At 33.9% G+C, this 25686-nt stretch overlaps 1 protein-coding gene across 1 annotated transcript; it reads left to right on the top strand.

Annotated features, from left to right (window-relative positions):
- The first annotated feature begins 6368 nt into the window (after nt 1-6368).
- Nucleotides 6369-20054, top strand: LOC124365220 (cleft lip and palate transmembrane protein 1-like protein). Its single transcript, XM_046821183.1, is given in 7 exon segments — nt 6369-6512; nt 14554-14592; nt 16397-16512; nt 16514-16582; nt 18240-18363; nt 19108-19223; nt 19857-20054. Coding segments are annotated over 7 exon segments (624 nt in total). The 5' UTR covers nt 6369-6449; the 3' UTR covers nt 19954-20054.
- Nucleotides 20055-25686: the final 5632 nt, after the last annotated feature.

A 25686-nucleotide genomic window follows, 5' to 3' on the forward strand; every position in this document is an offset into this window, starting at 1 on the left:
GGAATGCCATCAGGTCCAGGAGCCTTCTTGTTGCGCATGGTAGACACCGCCGCTACAAGCTCCTGCTCCGTAAAAATGGGAACGTCTGGTACCGGTCTCGCTACTCTCTCCTCCCGCCTTACAGGGTAACTTGGGAAGAGAGCTTCCACGATCGTCGAAATCATTCTAGCAGGCATTTCCGTGCTTTTCCCTATTCCTCCGAGCTTTTTTCGCACAAGTTTGTATCCTCTTCCCCAAGGGTCCGAGTCCACTTCCTGGCAGAGCTCACGCCAGCATCGTACTTTGCTCAAACGAATTGCTGCACTCAGAGCTTTCTTAGCAGCCTTGTGCTCTGCCGACCTAGTTATAGCTTCAGGCCGGTTTCGAGCTCGCTGCGCTCTACGTCTGCACATTAGTGCAGTTCTCCTGAGCTCGCCGATTTCGTCCGTCCACCAGAAGGCTTGGCGACGGCCCCGGTAAGGTCGTTTCCGAGGCATTGACGAATTGCAAGCGTGTTCTATCAGTTTCATGGAAGAGTCGATATAAGCCTCAACCTCAGCTGTTTCAGTGGAATCGGGAAACCCCGGAACACCAGCCTCGATACTACGATCTAGCTGCTCGACAAGTTTTCCCCTGTCCAGCTTAGCCAGATTCCAGCCAAGAGTGTTTCGGGTATTCGCTAGCCGCGGCAGCCGATTATCGATAAGATGGAAAGCGATGAACTCGTGGTCACTAGCAGTGTAGACGTCCATCACTCGCCATTCCGCTACTAAAGGAAGCAAATCGGCCGATACCATCGTAATATCTGGTATTGACACACCGAGAGTGCTTCGGAAGGTCGGCCTTGTCCCTCTATTCGCGACTTCCAAATCGAGTCTCGAGACCATCTCCAAAATATGTCTTCCCCTCACGTTAGTCACGGGCATACCCCATTCGACCGCACGGGCGTTGAAGTCACCCGCCACTATAACACGCCCAGGGACGTTTCGGAGACTGTCTTCCAGCGCTTCCAACCTTTCCAGGTACTCTCGCGCGGAGTAATTGGGGGAGAGGTACACACTGTGTCATGAGGATAAGGCGATACAGTCAAAAGCTGTTATCGGTACAGAGAAGAGCGGCACTTAGGGTCGCCTGCGCCTATCGCACCGTTTCCGGTTCGGCCGTGGCGGTCGTGGCTGGGGTGATTCCTATTGACCTGCTGGCCATCGAGAGACAGACCGTCTTCCGGGAGGCTGCCGAGCGGGGTAGAGAGGATGCCTTGGCTGCTGCCAGGGCGGAGACTCTGCAGGTCTGGCAGCGGAGGTGGACGGAAGGATCGGACGGTCGCTGGACCTTCCGTCTCATTCGAGAGCTTCAATCCTGGATAGATCGTGGCCACGGGGAGATAGATTTCTACCTGTGTCAGTTCCTGACGGGGCACGGTTACTTTAGGAAGTACCTCTACAGGATGGGAAAAGTCAGGTCGCCTCGGTGTGCTTACTGCCCGGAGGAAGATGATGATGTTCGTCACACCTTCTTCGCTTGCGGGCGCTTCACCGAGGCCAGGCAAACGCTCGCCACCACAGTTGGTGATGTTACGGCAGAGACCATTGTGGAGATGATGCTGCAGAATGAGGACGCCTGGAATGCAGTCACCACTCATGTACATGCGATCCTTCATCAGAAGCGTGAAGACGGATGCCTGGCTGACCCCTAGCTTCCGAAACAAGTAGCTTTGTCCCGGTTGGGACATAAGACACACGGACCAGGCAAGATGTCATCCGAAAGGGTTCCGGCCTGGGCCCTCGGTGGCGAGATTCTTCTAATGGAAGAAGTTCTATCCGGGTCGACTCTTATCTGGTCCTTAGAGATTAGGTGACCTAAAAACTTGATCTCTTTACATGCAAAGCTCACCTTATTTGGGTTAACCGTAAGTCCATGTTTGGCCAGCCTCTCCACAACGTCTCTGACATGTTCTATATGTTCTGGTAAACTTTTGCTAAATATTATTATGTCATCTACATAATTTAAAGCATACTGAAACTTTACACCTTGCAACACTTTATTTAATAAACGGCTCATTGTTCCGCTTCCCAAGTGTAACCCTTACGGTACACGGTTGAATTCATATGATTCGAAAGGTGTAACAAAACCAGTTAAATGCTTGCTTTTTCCGTAAGTTTTAATTGATAGAACGAATTACTCAAATCAAAGTTTGAAAAATAAGTACATCCCTGTAGGTAGTGGTATGATTCATATACGTCTCCAATTGGATGTTCCACTCTCTTCAACTTACTGTTTAATTTTGAGTAATTAATTACCATTCTAGATTTATCACTTCCCGGTTTGGTTACTAAAAATGCGGGGCTAGCATAATTTGACACACTTGGTCTAATTATATTCTGTGCCAACAGTTCATCTAAAATGTGTCTTAATTCTTGCAGCTTGGGGGGGGATAGCGGATACGGCTTCATTCTTACTGGCTCGGGGTCGTTGACTTCTAGGTCAATTTCGAAGTCAATAGCTTGCCCTATTTTATGGGTAAAAACTTGAGGGAATTCGTTAATAATTTTCTAAATACCCTGCTTTGCCTTATTGCACCCTACAACAATACTCTGGTTCACATTATTTATAAGGATTGTATTATTTTGGAATAACTCGATTGTAACTTCTGGTTTAAACTTAAACCAACACATATCCTGATTTAAATCCACAACCATGCCAGTTCTTTTTATAAAATTCGAACCCAGAATTATTGGCTAAGACAAATTTTTCGAAACTAAAAATTGGACCTTCCAAGAAAAACATGCTATCTTTATTTTTACAACACATGTACCCAGGATCGATATTTCATTGTTATCTGCCGACAAACATTTAATATCAGTATGTTCAAGCATACTGGCCAGTCCTTTCTTTACTAATTAGTCATAAATACTTTCACTTATCAGGTTCACTCCGCTTCCCGTGTCCAATAATACTTTATGATATGTACCCTTACCAACAAACACTTTTACAACGGGCAGGGTTATTGCGGCTTGGGTACGTCCGGCCCTTTTTACATTCATACAGGAAGTTCTCACATTATTCTTATCCCTTGCCCTCATTTGTTCTCGACCTCTTCTATAATTATAATTATTTTTAATTTCAGTGGGACGTGACCGGGGAGATTCCACTCTCGGACTACCTTCTTGGAATTCTCCCCTATTTACAAGTTTTTTGAGACCGCAGATTTTTCGAATCTAGGTATCTGTGCTCCCTGAATATTTTTAAAACAATCCATAGCGATATGTCCCGGTTTATTACAAATGAAACATTTTATTATTGCTTTCTTTACCATCATGGGATTGTTTACATTCGAGTTTGCAGTTAGGTTTACATTACTCTTCTGAACAAAGTCCGATTTGCAAACTTTACGTTCCTCGCACACCTTCACTTCTTCATAGGCTACGTTCTGCTCATATATACATAAATTGTCAAGGTCGGCAAAATGTTTCGGATTTGTACAAAATACCAGTCTGGCCCTTACTTGAGGTGAGATACCTAATTTTATCAATTTCGTTAGTTCAGCCTCAGAATAATCACACAATAACAATTTCGCATTTTGTATTACGTTTAAAATATAACTGCTCAGTTTTTCGTCAGGTTTTTGTGATCTAGTTACTAAATCCTTCAAGGCTTCTATATGACCAAATGGAACAAAATAATCTAATAGTCCTTTGTGTACTTCACTAAAATTACTAGCATTTACCTTAAATTGAAGCATTTTATTGTAAAGTGGACCAGTGGCATAACCTACACTCATATTTATGATCTCACTATCACTTAAGCTGGTTTCACCCTTAATTCTTAACATTATTTCGATATAACTCAACAATTCTGAAACATTTAGTCCGTCTGTGGGTTTAAACATTTTTTTTAAATCGCTCTAGGGGATTTGGCAATTTTGCAAAACTCCCTTCTACATGTTTCCCCTGGGGAAGACTGAAACCTAAAAAATCCTCATTTCTCGTTTGAACCACGGGCTTGCTCATCTCTTCGACTTCCTCCTCCTCCAGGCTTATATTTAAAAGACTAGTTTCAAAATTAACTATTTCCTCCTCGCTTACGCCAAGTTTTCCTAATTTTGCCTTAATTTCAATCAAACCATCCTTAAGTTTTGAAATTAAGGTTTCAGACGCTCCTTCCCACTTATACAGCTCACATAACACATCAACTCTCACAGTGAGATGTTTGTGCCTACACACTAGTCTCAAATACTCGCCTGTCGATTTTTCTTCGGACAAGTTTCCTATCTTGACAGATAATGCCTCCAAATCAACTTTTATTTCCTTTAAAGTAATGCTAGGTTCTATACGCCCTTTCAGATTACCAGCATTGGCCCTGATATTTAATTTCAAAAGAGACCTCAACATTTTTCTAAGATTCTGGACGGTGTCGCTTTCAGAAGCATTTCCGCCCCTAAAATTTATTTCAAATATTAATTCCTTTTTGAGCAACAGATCCACATGCGCTAGCTCCATTTTATTTTTAATTTAATTTACTTAAAAATAAATCAAATATTCTAAAATCACAATACTGTTCTAAGTCCTAAGTCTTACAAACTACACAAGATTATGCAGGTTTATACACAATTTTCAAGTTTATACAAGTATTACACAAGTCTTATACAAGTTAAACACACTTGCAGGAATCCGACAAGTTTATGCAAGTTTACAAATTCTTTCCTGTAAGTAACCTGTTGTACAAGTTTAATGCTCAAAAAGAAATAGCAGATTTGCGCAAATTACGTACCGTTATTATAGTACATATATTATATTACTTTGGAGCTAATACTTTATAAATCAAAACCACTTTTCGGAATAAATCAAGTATTTCCGAAAAGTGGTTTTGATTTATAAAGTATTAGCTCCAAAGTAATATAATATAATTATGTACTATAATAACGGTACAGTACTCTCTAGACTTTTCAAGCATCTTCAACTAAACAACATTTTGACAGAGAAACAGCATGGTTTTATTAAGGGACGATCCACCATGACTGCAATAGTAGATCTGTTTGAGTACATTGTTGACAATATCGAGGCTGGAAATAATGTAGTGGGAGTGCAACTTGACTTGAGTAAGGCATTTGATTGTCTAAGCCATGACTTGATTATAAGAAAACTTTTTCATCTAGGAATCCAAGGAACAGCACTTTCATGGTTCTCAGCATACCTTGAAGGAAGACACCAGGTTGTAGAAGTGACTCAGACCATAAAAAGAGTTACTACAATTTCAAGATCTGAGGTCCTGTCAATGGACCGTGTTGTACCACAAGGATCTGTGTTGGGGCCTGTACTTTTTATATTATTTACTAATGATTTTCCTAAGGTTTTACATTCATACAGCAATTTAGTCGTGTATGCTGACGATTCTATGCCATTAACTGCCAATAGCTCAGTGGAAAATCTATAAATAAATTCATACATTGCTGTTAACATTGCTATGGACTACTGTAGAAATAATGACCTGGTTTTCAATGAATCAAAGTCGAAACAAATTTCATTTGGGAACAAGAAGGATGACATTTAAGATCTACCTGTTCAAATCTTTAATTTGTCAGCTCAACTAATTATCTTAGAATAATTGTTGATGACAAACTCTCTTGGCTAAATCATATTGATAACTTATGCCTTAAGCTTAGCTCAGCAATCTATGCCATAAAAAGGATGAAAGCTATAAGCACGACAAAAGCCACAATAACAGCCTATCATGCTCTGTTTCAAAGCCATATATGAGATATGGCTTAGCGGTTTGGGGTGGTTCAACTGAAAGAAATCTCCAACGAATCCTCATTCTTCAAAAAAAGGCTCTAAGAATCATGGCCGGCTTGGGATTTAGAGAGAGCTGTAGAGGGGTATTCAAAGAGTGGAGGTTATCTACAGTAGTCAGCCTTCATATTGTAGAGTGTATTGTGATAGCTACAACTCATAATGTCCAACAGCGCCAAGACATTCACTCTTACAATACTAGGCATGCCAATAACTTTGCCGATCCACAAGTTAACTCTCTCTGAAACAAAACCAACCTATGCTGGAGCAAAATTCTTCAATAATCTCCCTGATGAGCTGAAGAAAATGGAAGGAAGGAAGTTGAAGGAAAGCCTGCACTCCTGGTTCCAAGAGAAACCCTTTTACTCAGTAAAAAAATTCTTGAATTGAAGAGCCGACTCGCAGAGAATGTGAAGACCTAGGCAGCTAATTACAACAAACTTGGGGAAAATGTTAAGATAATATGTATTTGACGCCATTTCCTTCTTGATGAATGTGAAAATAAAGAATTGTCTTGTCTTGCCTTGTCATAATTTAATCTAACACATTGTTTTAGTTTTGTTTCCCAAATTTTCGAATAATTATTTTTTTTAGTTACTATTTGACTTCCTGGCACTGAAGAATGATGTCAGTTTCTGACGGTCTCGGACAACTCTGTCTGGCCTGTCAGGGCGCACTGTCATGTGGCGGGCGTTCAGTCAGCTGGTCATCTTCATGTACCTGATGGACGAGGAGACCTCACTGCTTGTGCTGGGTCTGGTTCGATTACTCCACTGATCGTTGGCCCAACGACCCAAACATTAGTTTAGTTTTAAATAAGAGGGTCGTTGGCCCAACGATCGGTGGTGTAATCGGACCGATTTGTTTCATAAAGTAAAAGATAACTAAAATGGGTCGTTGGCCCAACGAACCTTATTTACAATTTCAACAGTAAATTTACAATCAAGGTTCGTTGGCCCAACGATCCAAAATTTACTTACAACTACTAATAGCGTATATAGTTCGTTGGGACAACGATCCTATTGCAGTAACAAGTTATATTGTAGAATGCAGGTTCGATTACACCACTGTTCGTTGGGCCAACAACCCGTTTTATAATTTAGTCGAAAAGTTAAACGAATATCAAAGCAAAATGATTAATTCTCAGAGTAAAATGTGTCTAATATTATTACACATACAAACTACACACATAACAAAACACTAACAACACATAAAACTAACATTGAGTAAACGTGCTCTAAGAGTTCATGCCACTGATGAAAACTTCCAGTCCACGTAGCTCCTGAACCATTAGAGATATTGACAAACTCTCAATAGCAAAAATGTCTTATTTTTTATATTAGAATCTAAAAACAACATAAAATACAGGGTGTTCCATAAAATATTTTTAAGTTGGTCACCATATTGGAAAATGGCGGCCATCTTCAAAAAATTTGAAAGTGTATTCCTGAGTGAAACTTAAAATTGAGCAAGTTCCAAATTTAAATTGTGGTGCTAAGTCGTGTAATTAAAAAGTTAGCTATTGGATCACTTTAAAAAACTCACCCGGTATATATATATAACTATAAATATTATTATAAATTACATATTAATTAAATGCAGGTGTGAGGTAACTTGTAAATTTATTATTTTTTGTCGGTAAAGATAAAACTACTTTGGTTAACATAAACGTAATATATATTTTCCCCCCATTTCTTTACGTCATTGACATGACTAATATATATATATATATATATATATATATATATATATATATATATATATATATATATTTATTTATTTATTTATATGTTTAATATATGACCAAACACTCCAATAAATGACAAATTTTTATTTTTGTGAGGCCTTTCGTGCTCAATGAACACATCGTCAGACCCACGTAACTGAGCACCTTCTGTGTTCATTGAGCACGAAAGGCCTCACAAAAATAAAAATTTGTCATTATTATCGGAGTGTTTGATGATATATTAAGCATTTAGTTTCCAATAAGAAGAAGCTGGTAAAATTTATATATATATATATATATATATATATATATATATATATAATTTGTATAAACGGCAAAAGCGTGATTTAATCTTTATTGAAACTACATTAGTATCGATTTTTTATCATATACATATACATGTACAAGTAAAAGAACTGGCCTCTTCAAAAAGCCACTGTATAATGTTTTGAAGCATTTAAACATTTTCGTGTATCTGATACATTTCTTCATATGGATATAAACTACATTTACAGTACATATTAAAGAAAACTATCAATCATTAAAACTTAATTGAGAATATGTTGCCAACTTTAAAATATTGGCGTCTGAAGAAGTAATGTTGATTGTTAATGGATGTGAGAGAAGGCATTACATTATCTTATAACGGGTATTCTATATGAGGTAATCTATAACCGTAATGCAGCTGTTAGACTCTTAGTTATAAGTAGAATAGTGCAATTGTGGTAATATATTAGAAACACAATATTATTAGTGATGTCGCTAAAAGAATTCAAGTTTCACATGCAACTAACCACAACTAGAGCTTAAATTTCCCATAAGTTCGAGATTATTCTTTTGATGGTGTCTTCCTCAGTTTCTTTCCAAGTTGAAACATGCAAACTTGAATTGATGTCTCCGTGACAAACCGTGTTATAATTATTAATAGTTTTAATCTGAAGTAAAAGTTTTCTTTGGCGTCTTCATTGTAGCTTTATACGCTGTGATGGCTGATGTGAAGAGTGACAACTGTCGACCGTAACATGAAGTCGCAGTCAACGAGTTAATTTACATGATTTTATTCAGTTTTCATTCAGCCTGGTGGTTTTCTTTTACAGTTAATTTACATCATAAAATATAGTAAACGGATTAGTTCTTCGGTTTACACGGCCGGTGTCATAACCAACTATGTCGGCCTAACCGTGGAAAGCTACCCTCAGTCACAATATTGTTCCGGTTTAAGATCTGTAGTTTAAGATAGTTCTCCACATAAAAACCGATACATTGTAAGAATTTAATTGGGTAAGCATCGTTTCGACGTGGTGTGAACTGCACAACTTAGATGTTATCAAATCATGTAGCTCGTCTTTTAGTATTTAAGGTTACTATAATTATATTAACAACTACCGAGAAGTGTTCTATGACATTTTTAAAACCCTCAAATTTGTGTACATTATTTACTTTTACTCTATATTATTGTCCAGTATGACTTAGATAGTGAAGCAGTAGACCAGTACAGAAAGAGAATCAATCGTTCCCATTTGGCAAACTAGGCGGCCACCGAGAACGGCAGGTTTTTGAGGGGCGGCTAAAAGAAGAAAAATCAAAAGAATGTGTATAAATTACTTTACAGAAACCGAGCCAAAAATACATAAAACGGGCTCGTGTCACTTTAAAACTCAACCTTTATCATATTAAACATTACTTAGAGTGTCAGCGTAAACCTTAGGTAAATTGACTATAATACAAGAAACCTTTGTAGTTACCCTCTATGTAAAAGTGAAGACAGCAACAGTGTTAGTGTTGTGTTCGGGGTTGGGCGTGATGTGGCCTCGAAAAGCATATTGTCGCATCGCTTCTATAACCCCATTACTACTACTTGTCTAAACCTTTACTCAAGTCAGTGGATCAATCAATCATTAGGCTAGTTTAGAGGGTTTTTTATCGACACTGTGTAGTTTTTATTAGCAGTAACTAATGTAGCTTGATTATGCGAGCATCCCGTACGTAAGAAGACACGCTAGTAGCTGCCGCCTGCTCTATTTTTAACATGGAGCAAAAATTGAATGGAAAATAGGCACTTGACTTGTCTCAAACTTTATTTGTTAATCTTTCATTCCACAAACCGACTTTATAGTGAAACGCCTGAGGGTTTTTAACCTCGGATTACAACTACAGTGAATGCATGTATATGGTCGATGTGGTATTTTGTTTTTCAGACTATAAATTGCAATGTTTATCAAATTCTTAATCTAGGTTTTTTTATTGTTTAAACAAATTACTATAAAAATTAATCTTTGAGCATCTAGTTTTGCTTTAAATAGTATTTATTCGTATTATATGTGAAATTTCACCTAAATAGATGTAGAGAAACCTCTATTAAGAACATTACTCTTCCTGTTGTGTTTTTGTTTATATGTAGGGTTGTCGGGCTCTTGAAATGTAGTAAAACGTGGAGGGGAGAGCGGAGCTGCAGGTGCAAAGTACAGTGGAAATATATAATATTAAAAATAATATATATGTAGCCTTATTTTCACATAGTTCAGTGCCTAGCAACGAGGATTGTTATTACTAGGACAGTTTGTCTAAATTGTAAGATTTTGAACAGTATATCAATTTATACTCACATCTCGTTACCATGTACTGTATATACAAGTTTTGTTATTTAATAGGAATCAATTCAACCTTTTCCTATATTGGTGACCTCGACGTGGTCTAAACACGTAACCTTTTGATGTGGAAAAGGTTAGGTTGATGCCTATTATATTTTATATGTATATTGTAATAATATTATTATTAAAATATTATTATAACACTTGTATATAGATTAACGAGATGTGTATTTATTGACTATAACTGATAGACTGTTCAAAATATTACAAAGTAAACTGTCTTTATAATAACAACGACCCTCGTTACGGGGCACCGGACCATGTGGAACTATTGTTACATACATACAGGGTGTTTGAAAAGTATGGGTACGGCTTAATATTTTAAAACCCATAGGAGATAACATCTATAAACTTTGCACAGTGTCGTATGGCTATGTAAACTATTTTTAATTAGCAAATTATGTCATAAATTTATAACACAATAAATAAAACTAAAAAACATCGGTATTTATTGTGTTTTATTTATTGTGTTATAAATTTATGACATAATTTGCTAATGAAAAAAAGTCAGTGAAAACACATTGGTTAGTAGAGTGAAACGCCGCCTACCGCATCAGAATACGACGATCCAGTCAGAAATGGCAGCGTATAATGTACTTCACAATGTGTACCGAAAACAACCCGCCATTTCTGATTGGATAAACCTTTTGAGATGCGGTTTGCGGAATTCAACTCTACTAAGTGAGCTCTTTCAAATGAGGTATCACTCGACCCATGCTTCAATTTAAGATTTCCATGTTTTCCTCTGTGGGCCGTCCCCCCATGGTTGGCATGTCATGGTAATAGCAAGGGAAAATAGTTTACATAGCCATACGAAACTGTGCAAAGTTTATAGATGTTATCTCCTATGGTTTTTAAAATATTAAGCCGTACCCATACTTTTCAAACACCCTGTATACATAATATCATAAGCCTATTTCTTATTTCAAGTATAGTAAATCCCTCTAACTAAATCCATATTCAAACAAATACTGCTGGACGGTGTTCTGATCTTTGGATTTTTAACCAACATTGACATGGCCCAAATGTTGAACTACAGATACGAAGTTCTAGGGCCAACTTCACATTTCTTTACGACAATCCTAGAGGATTTAGGGACCCATGGATTTTAACAAAATCTTACATGGAGATTCCTTGGGATAAATGACGATAATTATTTAATTCCCTTTCCCTTGGAGACAAGGGGCGTAGTTCCAGATCATAAATGTTTTTCGGACAACTTCCTCTGCATGTCAGTGGGATTGGGTGCATAAATGTTTGTGAGGATTAACTTAACTATTGACTTGAAATTTTGCTTGAATCCTCATTTCTGCATAAGGGACATTGTTTCGATGATGCATGCCATGGGATTTGCCTGAGCGTTAGAAAACATGTTTATATATTTATCTTATGAGTAACCACTATGAAAACGAAAAAATATGTTTATAAGCAAAATTTGTAAATAGACTTGATTACAAATTAAAAAACAGGATTATTTTTTAAAGCACAACATTAATACAATAATCTTGATGTTTTTTAATATTTCCATCACGTTTGTGCGTGAGTTCACGGAACCGTTTATCGAGGAAACTGAAGTATTTCCTTAGTCACCAATAAATTGTGATGACGACATGTTCTGTCAATCAAATGAAGAAGAACCGATTGATATAGAAGACAAGACAACACCACAGAGGCCAGGAAGTAAGTGTAAGGCCACACGGATAAGCTGGCTTCCGGGAACGAGGGCATAATAATAATTTTCAATCAATAACCGAAATTATGGCTGATTTGAAAATACTTTCTCTTCATTCGTCCAATCTCAAGCACAAAGCCTGGAACTTCACAACCACTTCAATTGTTTGAAAACAAAAACATTCCATTGCTATATTTTGAATCATATAATTGTCTTGAACAACAATTCAACAAAAAAAATACGTTTGCCTTCGTCAGCCCCTAAAATCCTTATTTTCCAAAAGAATTCAAAGCAAACCGACACCTATTTTCATATGGCAAGATAAACTGAGGTAAGATTTAAAACCAGTCTGTGGGTCTTGTACTGTACCGAATCTTCCCCTTATAATCTTTGTTATGATCCTCGTAAAGGCCAATGGCACATGAGGAAGAGCAGAATAAGGATTTGAAAGAGACCAGCCTCTCCATAAAAATTAACGTCTATCATTTCATTTATAAGATTAGTATTACAATTGTAAATATGCAATGAAATCTTTTCATCAGTTGATACCAGTTTATGAATTAACGCTTTTAAAAGAACTATATTTTACTTCACTTTTGTACAAAAAAAAAACAAAACCAGCTATTTCATTAATTTAAACTACTACACTGGTCTAACTGTTGATTTGAGCAGATTTAATAATAAATCGAGTTTAAAATGTAGTAGTCAGAAATGTACAATGTGTATGATATTAAAACCAAACCTGATATAATTCTTAAATTTAAAATTAAGTTTTATTTTAAAATCTGTAATATTTTTTAAATTGCTTATAACCCTGTTATTATACTGTTATTCTCTTTGCTTGATATTTCAAAAACCATCAACAGTTTGCACACATCACAGTTGATGTTAATATTTTGCTTGTATCCAGTTCTCTTTTACCACAGACCTAATGTTTAAAATAAAATTATATAGGTATTACGTTGCTTCCAAATAACGGTCTGGCTTAACAAATAAACTGTATTACCTGATTGTTTTGTATCCATGAAAGAAAAATTATCAAAGTAAGGTGACCAAAATATAAAATATTTATATTTCATAGAAATATTTTTATGGATAAACTGGTATAAACAAACTGCACTAATTCTTTATCATTTAAAATATATTTTTAATTAGATTATATATCATATACTTCCAGTATCGATTTATTGTGGTCAAACAATAACACATCGTTAAATAGTGTAGCTTTATTGCATAATTATTATCTATATCAATGAATAAGTGTTTGTATTAAGGAGGATATAGTTTATAAAAGTTATTCATTATAGATTATTTCAAAAGAATATCCATCTTATTGAAATTATTTAAATTGAATTAATTCAATAATTCAGCTAACACCATAACGTCCTGCTCAAAACCTCAACCTTAATTATTTTATGGCACTGGCAATGTAATAATCGAAAAATACTATATGTTCTTCTTTACGTATAAATCTTGTGTTATATTTTTCCATTGTGTGTCTTGTTATGCTATTTGCATTTTATAATTGTTTGATTCCCAAGATTTAAGATTGAAAATTAAAATTATTACAAAATATCTTTAAGTGAAAGTGATTCATCTATCAAACTATACATAGCATTTGTTTAAAATTGCATCCTTGTGTAATAATATATTAATAACCTGTGTCAATGTCAAACACCATAAAATATCTAAATAACGCTTCAAACTGTAGTTATAACTATTTAACAATTATTATTAATTTTCACATGATATTAAGGATTATGGACCCTGAGAAATCTTACAATAATAGGTTTTTAAGATGCAAAATAATCCTCAATACGTTTTATTATGAAAATATAATCAGGTTTGAAATGGCGTTAAGACGTTATATGATATTACTATTATAATTATTCCTAAACCTGTAAAACATACGCATCTAACAACGTTTACGGAATTCCAATACATTTTACCAACTTCTTATTAACCATGCAAAATATAACTATCAACGAAATTTAATAATCTAATATTGGGTTACATATGAAACCACTTATACTTTATATCAACCTTGTTATATAAATATTAAACAGGTAATGATAAAATAAAAATGGCATCTCATAGTAGCATTTGTGGATACTAATATAATAGCACATATTCCTACTAATATGTATATATTTTATTTTTAGTATTTAATATATATGTGGTTACTTTATCACTTATGACATATTTTTTTACATACACTAGTGTCTCGAGAACAACACTAAAACGACATATTAACTGGAGTGCTAAAAAAGCAAAACATTGCCTTGCAAGGGGACTTATAAGGAGAGTGGACTAATCGACCCTCTGGCCGCTGAAATGAGCCAATGTAGCGGCGTGGGTCGTTGGGCCAACGCCTGGTGGTGTAATCGGCCCTCTTTTGAACATTGTACGGTTCATTTCACTTAGGTTCGTTGGCCCAACGACCCCCTTCAAATATTATTGCTTAATATTAATTCATGGTCCAATTACACCACTGATCGTTGGCCCAACGAACCTATACCAGTAAATAAAAATATAAGGTTCGTTGGGCCAACGACCCTATATTTACAATTTACAGAAATGAAACAAATAGGGTCGTTGGGCCCATGAACCAGTGGAGTAATCGAACCTCTATATGTTTGTAAAGTGGGTCATTGGGCCAACGAACCTCTGTACAAACTGCATTTCTTCCAAGAGGGTCATTGGGCCAACGATCAGTGGAGTAATCGAGCCGTCCCCCTTGTGCTCATCCCCGTCGGTATTGGAACCATCATTGAGGTATTTCAGTTAATTAAATATAAATAAATAATTGTTTTAAAAGTCATCATTATTACAGTGAATATTTTCTACCAGAGCAAGTGGTCAGGATTTTTTTAACTAACTTTATTTGAACTGTAATAAATTAATGCTTACGTCTTTACTGAATTGAAAGAAATCCCATTAGTGCCAGAAATAAATTAAAGCTTGATTGAACTATTCAGAAATAGATTCTGTGTTTAATCTATTTCAATATATGATAAGATAAGTCTAACATTTATATTACATGTGAACTGTACTTACTACTGTACAGACAAACATGATTTGAAGTTGTTCATTTATCAGAGATTCATTTTGTATTTGCACATGATATAAATTTGTATTAATTAATTAAAGTAAAGTTAAGTAATTAAGTTATAATTTCCCTTGCTGCCATTTCTTTTAATGTTTACATTTTACTAGTAATTATTAGTACACTTAATCGTGAGGCTCAGTGTTGAAACGCTTCTTATAAAATTGAAATACTAATGTTAGAAATTGTGATTTATTTTATTTACATTAAATAAACAGTTAGTACTACTTTCTCAACCCTAATTTTGCCTCAATAAAGAAGTCTATTATGTCTAGCAGTTTTCTGGTTCACCTTGTGCCAAACATCAGTAACGTTATTGTTGATTTTTCGGCCTTACTGTAAAGGGCCATATTCAGTTAAGAGATGTCAATTAAGGTGGTGCAATCAATTTTTGGTTGGAAAAATAGATATTTTTCTTTTAAATTCATAGCTTTTTAAAATAACTTTCCTCGCAACAAAACAAATAGAAAATGATTTCTTCATTAGGATTAATAGGCATTAAATTAAGGAGACAATATAGAACATGTTTTATCAGGCCTAAATAAAAGAACTAAAGATACAAATGTGAAATTTTTTAAAGTAAGTACAGATTCACAGGTTTAGAGAGTGACATGATTTAAAAAGTATAATTTATTACTTAAGAAAATAGTTTTTATTTAACATTTAATTAGTTTAAATTGTGTTTTTAAACATTTTTGTTTTAAGACAGTTAATTTTTAATAAATAAAAAACATGTTATTCTTTCCAGCCATCTTTCATGTACTTTACATACTGTACAAATGTCTTATCCTTATCTTTATCCATTTTTCTTTAGTGGGATTATAAGATTTCCCAATTGCTTAAGATTCTTACCACTCCTAATAGAATAACCAAAACATTCTTTTTATTTTTGCCTATTTTTAGAAATGGTATTTTAAAGAACTGCTACCGGAATTATCTTTAAAAATAAAAAAAATTATTAGAACTGATAATTGCACCACCTCAAACTGAAACCAGTTAAACCAGTGATGTACATTTTGATTGCTTCAACAGGATACTGAACACATGTAACAGAATCATAGTAGATAAGAAAACAAACATTCAATAATATCCGAATAAACAAAAGTGCTTGTAAATTTCTATACCTTTATTTGCTAATAATATAAATAATTAAAAAAGAATATAACTTTAACAAAGATATTATTAATAAGTTGGTCTGTTTTAAAGAAGACATAGTAATCATTCATTGTTTGAACTCTAGCCAATTGTGACATAGCTCCACCTCCACACGCTTTTAAAAGCAGATGTGCATTACAGATTTTACGGTCTCAATTAACATCTTTTGTCTAGAGATGGCTCTCCACAGTAAAGCTGAAACATCTCAAGATTATAATTGTGTTAGCGATGTTTTGCCATGGTGAGAACCAGCAAACTTGGAAGGTTTAGTCATCACAACGGCTACACCTTATTGCTAAGATCTGATGACTGTGGCAGATGTGGAAGGTGCAGAAGGTAACTCCGGTGGACTGGCGTAGGCTGAGGCTGAAGCCGCTCACGCTCACCGAGGCCGAGCAACAGACTTGCCAGTTTGACTCGGAAAGCATGAGATATCTCGTACGTGCTCTATCCACTTTGTGTGGGGGCAGCAGCGTACTCTCTCATTTATGAATCTCATGGCAGGTAATACAGTGTTTGTCAGATTCAGAACATAAAAAATGAAAATAATATTTGAAGCCAACAACAATAACAAAAAACACTATTTGGATTTTGTTTGAAATGCAAAGAAAATTTAATTCAAATGTTGATATGTATAGAAGAATGTCAGTCATTACAGTTTGAGGTAATTTATATCTAATGTATTTTGTCTTACCAATGTATTTTATTTGAAGAGCAAGTGTTTAATATTGTGAGAAATTAGAATGTTTTGTATAGTTAAAAACACAGTTTTTCTTATACAGGGGAAAGAGGATGTAGATCTCCCCTTTCTTGGACAAAGATCCCTCTCCACCTACAAATTGTCTGTCTTCCTATTTTTTTATTCCACTCAGAGTTCACTTTTGTATCATAAAACCAGGGACCTAGTGTGCAAGGCACTCGAAAAACAGTGAAAATAATATTATTTTTTCTAAAATGTGCTGGAGAAACAAAAAAAGAGTGTGAAGAAAGTTCCATTTGTATGTTTGTATTTAAGGTATGATAATTATAAATTTACCAAAGATTCTAAATACCATTATATTTAATTAATATAAATAACAAACAGTATACAAAGCACCGGCTCTAAGACAGAGCCTTGAAGCATACCTATTTCTACAGATAGAATGTTAGCTGTAACGCTTTTCATAATATCATTTGATGAGCTTTTCAGCTTAAAGAACCGTGTACGTCCCTTTAAGTAGTTCTCAAAACATGTCTTTTCTGACCCTATGATTCCAAGTGATTCTAGTTTCTTAATAATGATGTTGTGGCTAAGGTAATAAAAAGCTTTATTGAAATCAAGAAATACTTCAGTTTTTAAATTTCCCCCTTTAATGCCATCAATAATTGTCCCAATAAACTTGATCATAGCCATAGTAGTTGATTTTTCTTTTGGTGAATCCATGTTGGTAGTTGCTCAGTAGGTCGTGTTTGGCTAATGATCTAGAAGTCTTTGGAGCACAATTTATTCACATAATTTGGAAACGTTGAGATAAGTCAGATTGCTCTATAGTTATTTGCATTAGTGCTGCACCCATTTTTGAAATTCAGGAAAACTTTGGACATTTTAAATATTGAAGGAAATGTTGCTTCTTGAAAAGACTTGTTAAATATAGTGAATTGGAGCTAACTCATTGGCACAAAGTATTAAGGGGAGTCACTCTCAATGTTAACTTAGGTACGCTGTAATCAATACTGTGTACAATAGTGGTGTAAACTAGAAGAGTTAAGTTACTCAAATACTCAGCTAGGTACTCATTTCCTTGTAATGTACAGTTTTTGATTACAACAAATAAATAAATGTACGTATGTTGCTAAAGTCCAAGGATTTGATTACATCTCACCTTGTATTTGTGTTAATCCTTTCCTCCAATGGTTTAAATTTAATTGCTACATAATGGTTTAAATTATTTCTACAACATATTAACAAGGCAGGTTCAAATCTGAAGGCATACTTCTGTAAGCCTGCCTCTGAAACTGAGTTAGAATACATTAGCGCATTACAGACTATTCTTATTTTATTCGAATATTTACTATGATTTCTCAATGGTTAGACATTTATCTATTGAGATACCAGAACAAATGAGTAAACAGATTATTGTTTCATGATTAATATAACTATAGCGTGTTTCATGTTCAACAGTTGGTATCCACGCCTAGTAAACAGTGTTTACGCATTTGGGTTCCAGTTTATGTTGCCCCAACTGTTCATCAACTACAGGCTCAAGTCTGTGGCCCATCTACCATGGCGCTCCTTTATGTATAAGGTACGTGTTAGTCTTGGAATAATTTTATCAAAATTAAATTTTTTATGTAATCAAAAATATAATTTCATTGCCCAGATGTAAGCATTTAGTGACACAGGAAGCATCAACTTCGGAGATCAGCCAACAATATATAGTCGATGGTCTTGTTCCCTACGTAGAAAACCAATAATTTCTATTGCAGGCCAAAACTAATAATTGTTTGTTTATTGAATTATTGGTTAAAATATTAGTATTTGCAATTTTCAGTATTCATTCATTATTGTTCACTATGGTCTGGAAGTTGAACATTTATTTACTTAGTTAGTTTTAACAAATTTTGAGGTCTCTTAATCTCCAAGAGAAAAAGAATTTAAAATTACAATAAAAAAAGTAAGTATTCATTTTGGCTAGTACAGGATGTCACATTAATACCAATAATACAACAAGCTGTTTACGTTCTGACTATCCAGTTGTATTAGGCTAACGAAATGTCTCACTGGCCCATTGAAATCTTCAGGTCTTCCATCATCTTAACGATTCCATGTAAAACTGTAAATTTAAATACAACACTAGTGAACAAGGGGATAAAACTCATCTGAAATTATAAATAAGTTTTGAAACAGACAAAATCCAGACATATAACACGCATATTTGTAGATAATAATAAATATGACAAGCCAAAATCGTTATTTCTTGTTATTAATGTTTTGTTTTGACACAACCTTCTTGACTTTTGTATTATGTTATCTTGTTTTTGTGTTGCAGGCTTTTAATACATTTATCAATGATGTCTTAGCTTTCATCATAATTATGCCGACAGCTCACAGGTTGGCTTGCTTCCGGGATGATTTTGTGTTTCTCATTTACCTCTACCAGAGATGGTAAAACTATATTATTAAATCCTTGATATAAAATTATTATTTCTTCATACAAATCATTGCATGGAGAAAAAAAATTATTACAGTATCTCTTAACATCCAGTAATTTTGTTAGCTATGTGTCAGTAAAATAGTATTTAAAAAATAAAATAAAAATGTTTTATAGTAAAAATAAAATATGCAACTTATTTAATCTGATTTTAGATATTTTGTAGTTGCTTATACTAAATACTGAGAAATTACTTATTTCAACATTTTTAAAGAGAAATTGATATTATTTTGGAATGTATTAAATGACAAAAACAAACTTCAAACAAAGTTATTAAATATCTCACACATTTTTTGCCATTATTATTTTTTAACATGTTTGGTTCCAATAGTGACAGGGGCATTGGAGCATTGGGTCGTGTGTGTGCCAACATTAGACACTCCGCTTTTCAGTTGTCAAAGTGTTAAATTATAGTACTATCTAGTTTTGTTACAAGTCAGGTGTTTGTAACCACAGTAAATGTTAATCATAAATCAGTTCCAAGTTAAATCATAGAACTCAAGATAAATAAAATGTCATTAAGGGAATTAAGTTATTAATTTAAAAGGACGATGAAGATCTTTATAAACTCATGACTTCTGTCTTAGGCTGTACACTGTAGACACATCAAGGATGGACGAAGCAGCAATAGCAGGCGGTGAAATGAAAATTGCAGATAAATCAAAGGACAAGAAGACGCAATAAACAACGAGCATTCCGATAAATACTGGTGATATTTTAATATTTTTTTCTTATTGTATTTGTTATTTATTTTACAATTGACGAAATAAAGTTAGACAACTTTTGTTGTGTCATCTTCTCTTCAGATTCTCCCTCGTGATCTTGAATCAGAATCTATTGTGTTTTCCAGGGATTCTATTGTGTGTTGGGATTCCAGGTAACCAGATACTGCGAAGGAACAGTTTATCTAAGGAAGTTTGTCCCAGGTATATTCAAATTTATCCATTCATTTTATAAGCTTTGAGGGTGTCTTAACTTTTGATTTTGTTGTAACATGTTAAAAGATGCCTTGTGGCACAGAATCAGATTGAGAGTACTCAAGATCACTCATTATAGAGCTGCAGTAAAGATGTTAATGAATACAGAATACCATTTTTATGGAGTTACTGGTTTAATCATCTATTAAGCAATAATAGATAAGTCACAATGAGAACTATTTAGGCAAGTTTAACTTTAGATGCACTAACCCCTCAAACTGGCAGTAATTTACTTCTCTAATGCTTTATTTTAACAAATTTTAATTATGTATATCTTATGTGTACCTTTGAAAATATGACCAAAATATTATGTATGAAAGTAAATTGTTTTACTAAAACTTGAAGGAATAATAAAATGTTAAGTTATGATTATAAATAATTTTTATTTAATGAGAATGTTTTTAGTTCCTAATGTGTATGTTCTACAATTAAATAATTTTGTAATCACGTATATTCTGTATGTTAGAAAGGTCCTAGACAATATTCAAAAATCTTAAAAAGAAACATGTAGTTTCAAGAAACTACATATACGAGTATGTTAAATAAGTATAGTTTTATTGCAAATTATCTGAAATAATTTTGGAAGGAAAGTTTGTTTAGCTTTTTGTTATAGGTCAATAGCTATTAGCTGCAGTAGTTTTCGTAGGATTAAAGAAGTCCAAAAAATTAGTTTAAGTAGTTTAGAAAACTAATTTATTTTATAGATTAATTATTCGTCTATCAAGTGATAACTGTCTCAAAATACAAGATCTAGAATACAAGAAGTATGAACCGTAACCAAAGTCTGAAGTCCAAAACGGCTATGTAGCACCAATATTCTGTATTGGCGGTCGGGGAATCGATAAATATTTTTGAAATTTTACATGGACCACCTATAAGACTCATATTTTCCAAAAGGTAGGCTTGCATCTCAATGTGTTTTATATCATTCTATTTTTCTAGTAGCTGAACTTTATTGTTTAAATATATTTTATTCTTTATTTTGGTCCTATAATTCTTGAATTAATTTTCAATCTATTTGAAGGAGTCTAGTTGCTCTATGTTGAGAGTTTCTGCTGATGATCGAGTGTACTAACTTGAACAGATACATCAGAGTATCAAAGGACCAACAGAAGAAGTAACTTAAAGATGGACTGCACTTTTACTTTTTGACCCTAAATTCGATAGAGTTCTTCCATGGAATAAGCGGAAACTGTGTACCAAAGTTCTAGGAACTTTCTATCAAGAATGATTGCATAGACTTTAGAAAGACTTACAGACATACAGATGGACTGTCATTGAGCCTTCTGACCACAGAATCAGTAAGGTTCTCCCTTTGACTAAGAGGATTCTATGTCCTAAGTTTGGAGTTTCCTGGACTTTTTCATGAAGTTTTATCACACAGACGACAGATATAGACAGGCAGAGTCCTTGTAACCTAAAATCAGTAGGGTTCTTCCTTGAGCCTAGAGGAACGTTTCTCAATTGTCTAGGACCTTCCATCAAGAGTTATCGGTTATAAACATGTCATACCCGGATGGTGAACATGCTTATAGACACGTTCAAAAACAGTGTGAGAAAGATATATCTATGTGTTGAATTCAGTCACATCATTTCATACAAAACAGTTTTACCAAAGAACTGAAAAAATATGGATGGATCTTGTTTTAGAACAATAAATAAATTTTACTGAACAATTCTGATTCAGAAACAACATAAAAGCAAAGTTGAAAAATAGATAACTCTGTTTTCTTCCCAAATCAGATGTGCTAGTTGTCCTATAAAATATGTAGGATAGACTGTCAATCGTTTATAACACAAAATAAAGAACACCATTGTGAACAATGTTTTGAGAGGAAAAAATCAATTTTGAACATCTCTATTTATGATGAAAATTATGTTATGAATGAAATAGCAAGGTCTGCACGTGTTAAACAAACATTGTGGGAAAGGAAATGTGTTTAACACATCAAAGCAATATGAAATATACTGAGAAATATAAAGAACGTGTTTTAAATAAACAATTAAATTTCCAAATCAAACTTTATTTTTAGTGGCATCTTTAATCAAAATAAACTTAAAACAGATGACCTGTTCCTACTCTTTCTACTTGATAACTTTCAATGGAGGACAGGAAATACCTACACTTTTTATGTGACAGATTTCGTACACTTGTTTATGGGATAATTTTACAAGTGCATGTTTTAATAAGTTAATTGTGAATTGTAAGGCTATTAAATATTATGTGTAGTGTTTTTGTAATTTTAACTTTTGAACAATGATATTCAACAAATATTTGTATATTGTAAGTTTAATGATGTAGTTTCTCCAAAACACACACAATTAACGAATACATCCATTTTTTTCATTTGACAGATGTCAGTAAACCTAATTAACAATATTGTGTTGTATACAGGTTTGGTGAACTGACTACACCAAAGTGACATACTTAGAGATATCGAATGAGACAACTTATAAGCAAATTATGGTTTCTCTTAACAAAAATAACAGACAAAACAATAAAGCAGTGATTCCTGTAATTAACAAGTCCAACTATAAATATTTAGCATGATCTTTGTTGTGTAAAATACCAAATTTTATTTATCAATTTGCCTTTAGTTACAACATTTTGCATTATAACTTAATGATTTTAAAAGCAGCTTTTCTCAAAAGAAAACTTTTCAAGGTATTAATGAATGCTTAATATACGATCAAACACTCCAATAAATGACAAATTTTTATTTTTGTGAGGCCTTTCGTGCTCAATGAACACATCGCCAGACCCGCATAACTGAAATAAAAGTAAAGTAATTAAATATTAATTTTTACATATACAGTAGACATACTTCCTGGCCTTTAAAATCTTATCACTTTGTGTTTTTCAAGACATGTTTTTATTTAAGTCTAAATTGTTTGTATTATTACTTTACTTTTATTTCAGTTATGTGGGTCTGACGATGTGTTCACTGAGCACGAAAGGCCTCACAGTAATAAAAATTTGTCATTTATTGGAGTGTTTGATTGTATATTAAGCATTTAGTTTCCAATAAGAAGAAGCTGGTAAAATGTATAAAAAATTAAGTTTCATATTAGAAGACTTATAGCATATATACAATAGCACGTCTATTGTTCAATCAATGAAAGGTTATTTTGTAAATTAAAGTGATTAAAAGAATTGTGTTCCATGGTTCAATTGAAGTTCTCCAATTTTCCTGTACTGTTCTCTTTATGACTTAGTTTACCATTTTTGTGAAACAGGAAGTATTTGTGACAGACCTAGAAGCTGCCACCGTCAGTTTCTTGATACTGTTCAGTTTAACCTGCAGTAATCTCTGAAGAAGTAACTCCACTGGCTATCTCAACAGTTAAAATTAAAATCATCACACAGTTCATGCTAAAGGAGTAATAAGCGTTTAAACCCTGTTAGTGCCAACATCCGTATATACAGACGTTAGAAAAACTACAGAGAAATGCCATGGACGTTGTGAAAACCGAAGAATGCTGGCCTAATTATTACAGGAAAAATTCTAGTGTGACAATCAGAATTAACCAAATTACAAGAAAGAAAGTATTTACAGTAACTTTGTTCAGTTTAAAACTTAGTGTAAAACACACAAAAAAACAAATGTAATTTTAAAAAAACATAACTTTTACAGTTTAAAAACAAAATATTAATAAAAGCTTTGTACGTTTTATTTAGTTTAGTTTTCTCTTTCAATTGATATTATGTTTCGTATAATAGTGTAAATAAATGGTCTAAGTGTAAATTTAAGAGCCTATCTAAAATTATTTAAATTTTTTAGTAAAAGTTTACAAAATCGCTAAAATAGGCTTGGGCATGTTTCAGCAGTACCTTAAGAGAAATCTCTTGAATTTTTCAGAAAAACTTTTATTATGCTCTGACACTAAAAGAGTTAAAGTTTAATTCTTCTAAAATATGAGAAATTACTTTGATCACAGATGAAAGTAGGTTTCCCTTATACAGATACATAAACCCTCTTCTGTACAAGAGGCTCAAATTGGTTAATTATTGCTACCTCCTGTATAAGTGGTCCAAATTGGCCTGCCATTCATAACTACGCAATGTGTTAGACATGTACAAGTGCTGCACTCTATATATGATACTGGGAACTATTTCAAGTAGTTGGTAGCTGCAGGACATTTCCCTGTCCTTTTTAAGTTTTTCTCTTGCTTGTTTATGTTTCTGCATATCATCGTAACCAAGGCAAGTTCAAGTCGTAACATTAGTTGTAGCAAAATAGTTCAGCAATGCTATAAGTATGCTGTTTTAAAATAGTATTTTACTTTGTATTTTTGTAACTTTAGCATTTAAAAATAAAAGTTACTTTACAAATGCAGATGAAAAAATTAAAAATATTTTATTAATCACCTTCAGTCAGTGTTAGTTTTGAAGGCACTTTTAAAGCTTTAAAACAGTACTAAAAACATTATTTTAGCTTAAAAGATAACTTTTGTATCAAGTAAAAAGTTAACCACTATTTTTTCATGGGTTTTTCAGGGTTAACCAGCAGAATAGCTGAATTTGGGCTTTCTAAAAACCCACATGTGGTTCACGAATCCATACAACAGTACAGAGTGTCATGTGCAATTTCAAGATGTAAAATTATTGGACCAGGATTTCTTTGAATCCAATATTAACATAAATGTCTACTCAGAAATCGTTCATATCAGTTTATTGCTTCACTGGAAGACGATGCGAGGATGTGTTGGCTGCAACAAGATGGTGCAATTTGTCACACACAATTGAAAGAATGGAGATTTTTTTAGTTTTTTATGGAAAGAATAATTTTAAGAAGACCGTTGCCTCTAAGCTTGTCAAACCTGCCCCCTTGTTATTTTTTATGGAGATACTTTAAGGGAAACTTACCATGGTGAGGGATATCGGGATGTATTTCCTTCCCCCTCCAAAAGTTTGGAAGAAATAAATGCTCTAAAACTTGAAAAAGTATGCTAAAATTATAGCTCAATAGTACTTAATAAGTAACTATTAAGTTAGTGGACAGGACCTAATCTTAACCCGTTGAGGAGTAGCTGAAAGTGGTTCCAAAAGGATACTGACAGTTACAGCCGTTTTATTCCCAAAAAATTGTAACAGTTTTAACCGTCCATCACGTGCTTCTTCAAGAAATCAATGTTACAGTTGTTTACGTTCTCTAGTAGCATTCTTCAGTACTATTTCGACTGTGAAAGGTTCAACGTAATTACGTTAAAAGATTTATTTTTCTCCTTTGTTACAAACAGAAATTAGATGCACTATTAACTATCAAACTATTACAATAAATTATAACAAAATCATGTCCATTTTCATTTTCAGGCTGGCCAACTAACCTAGAAATAGCTTAAAGTAATGAAATTGGCACTTAACACGTTCGCTACCAACCGGCACATATATGTGCCGGTAGGTCCATCAAGATAGACCACCATTGTGTGAGTGAGTTGG

Source organism: Homalodisca vitripennis, chromosome 6, assembly GCF_021130785.1.
Source record: "Homalodisca vitripennis isolate AUS2020 chromosome 6, UT_GWSS_2.1, whole genome shotgun sequence".
NCBI lineage: Eukaryota > Metazoa > Arthropoda > Insecta > Hemiptera > Cicadellidae > Homalodisca > Homalodisca vitripennis.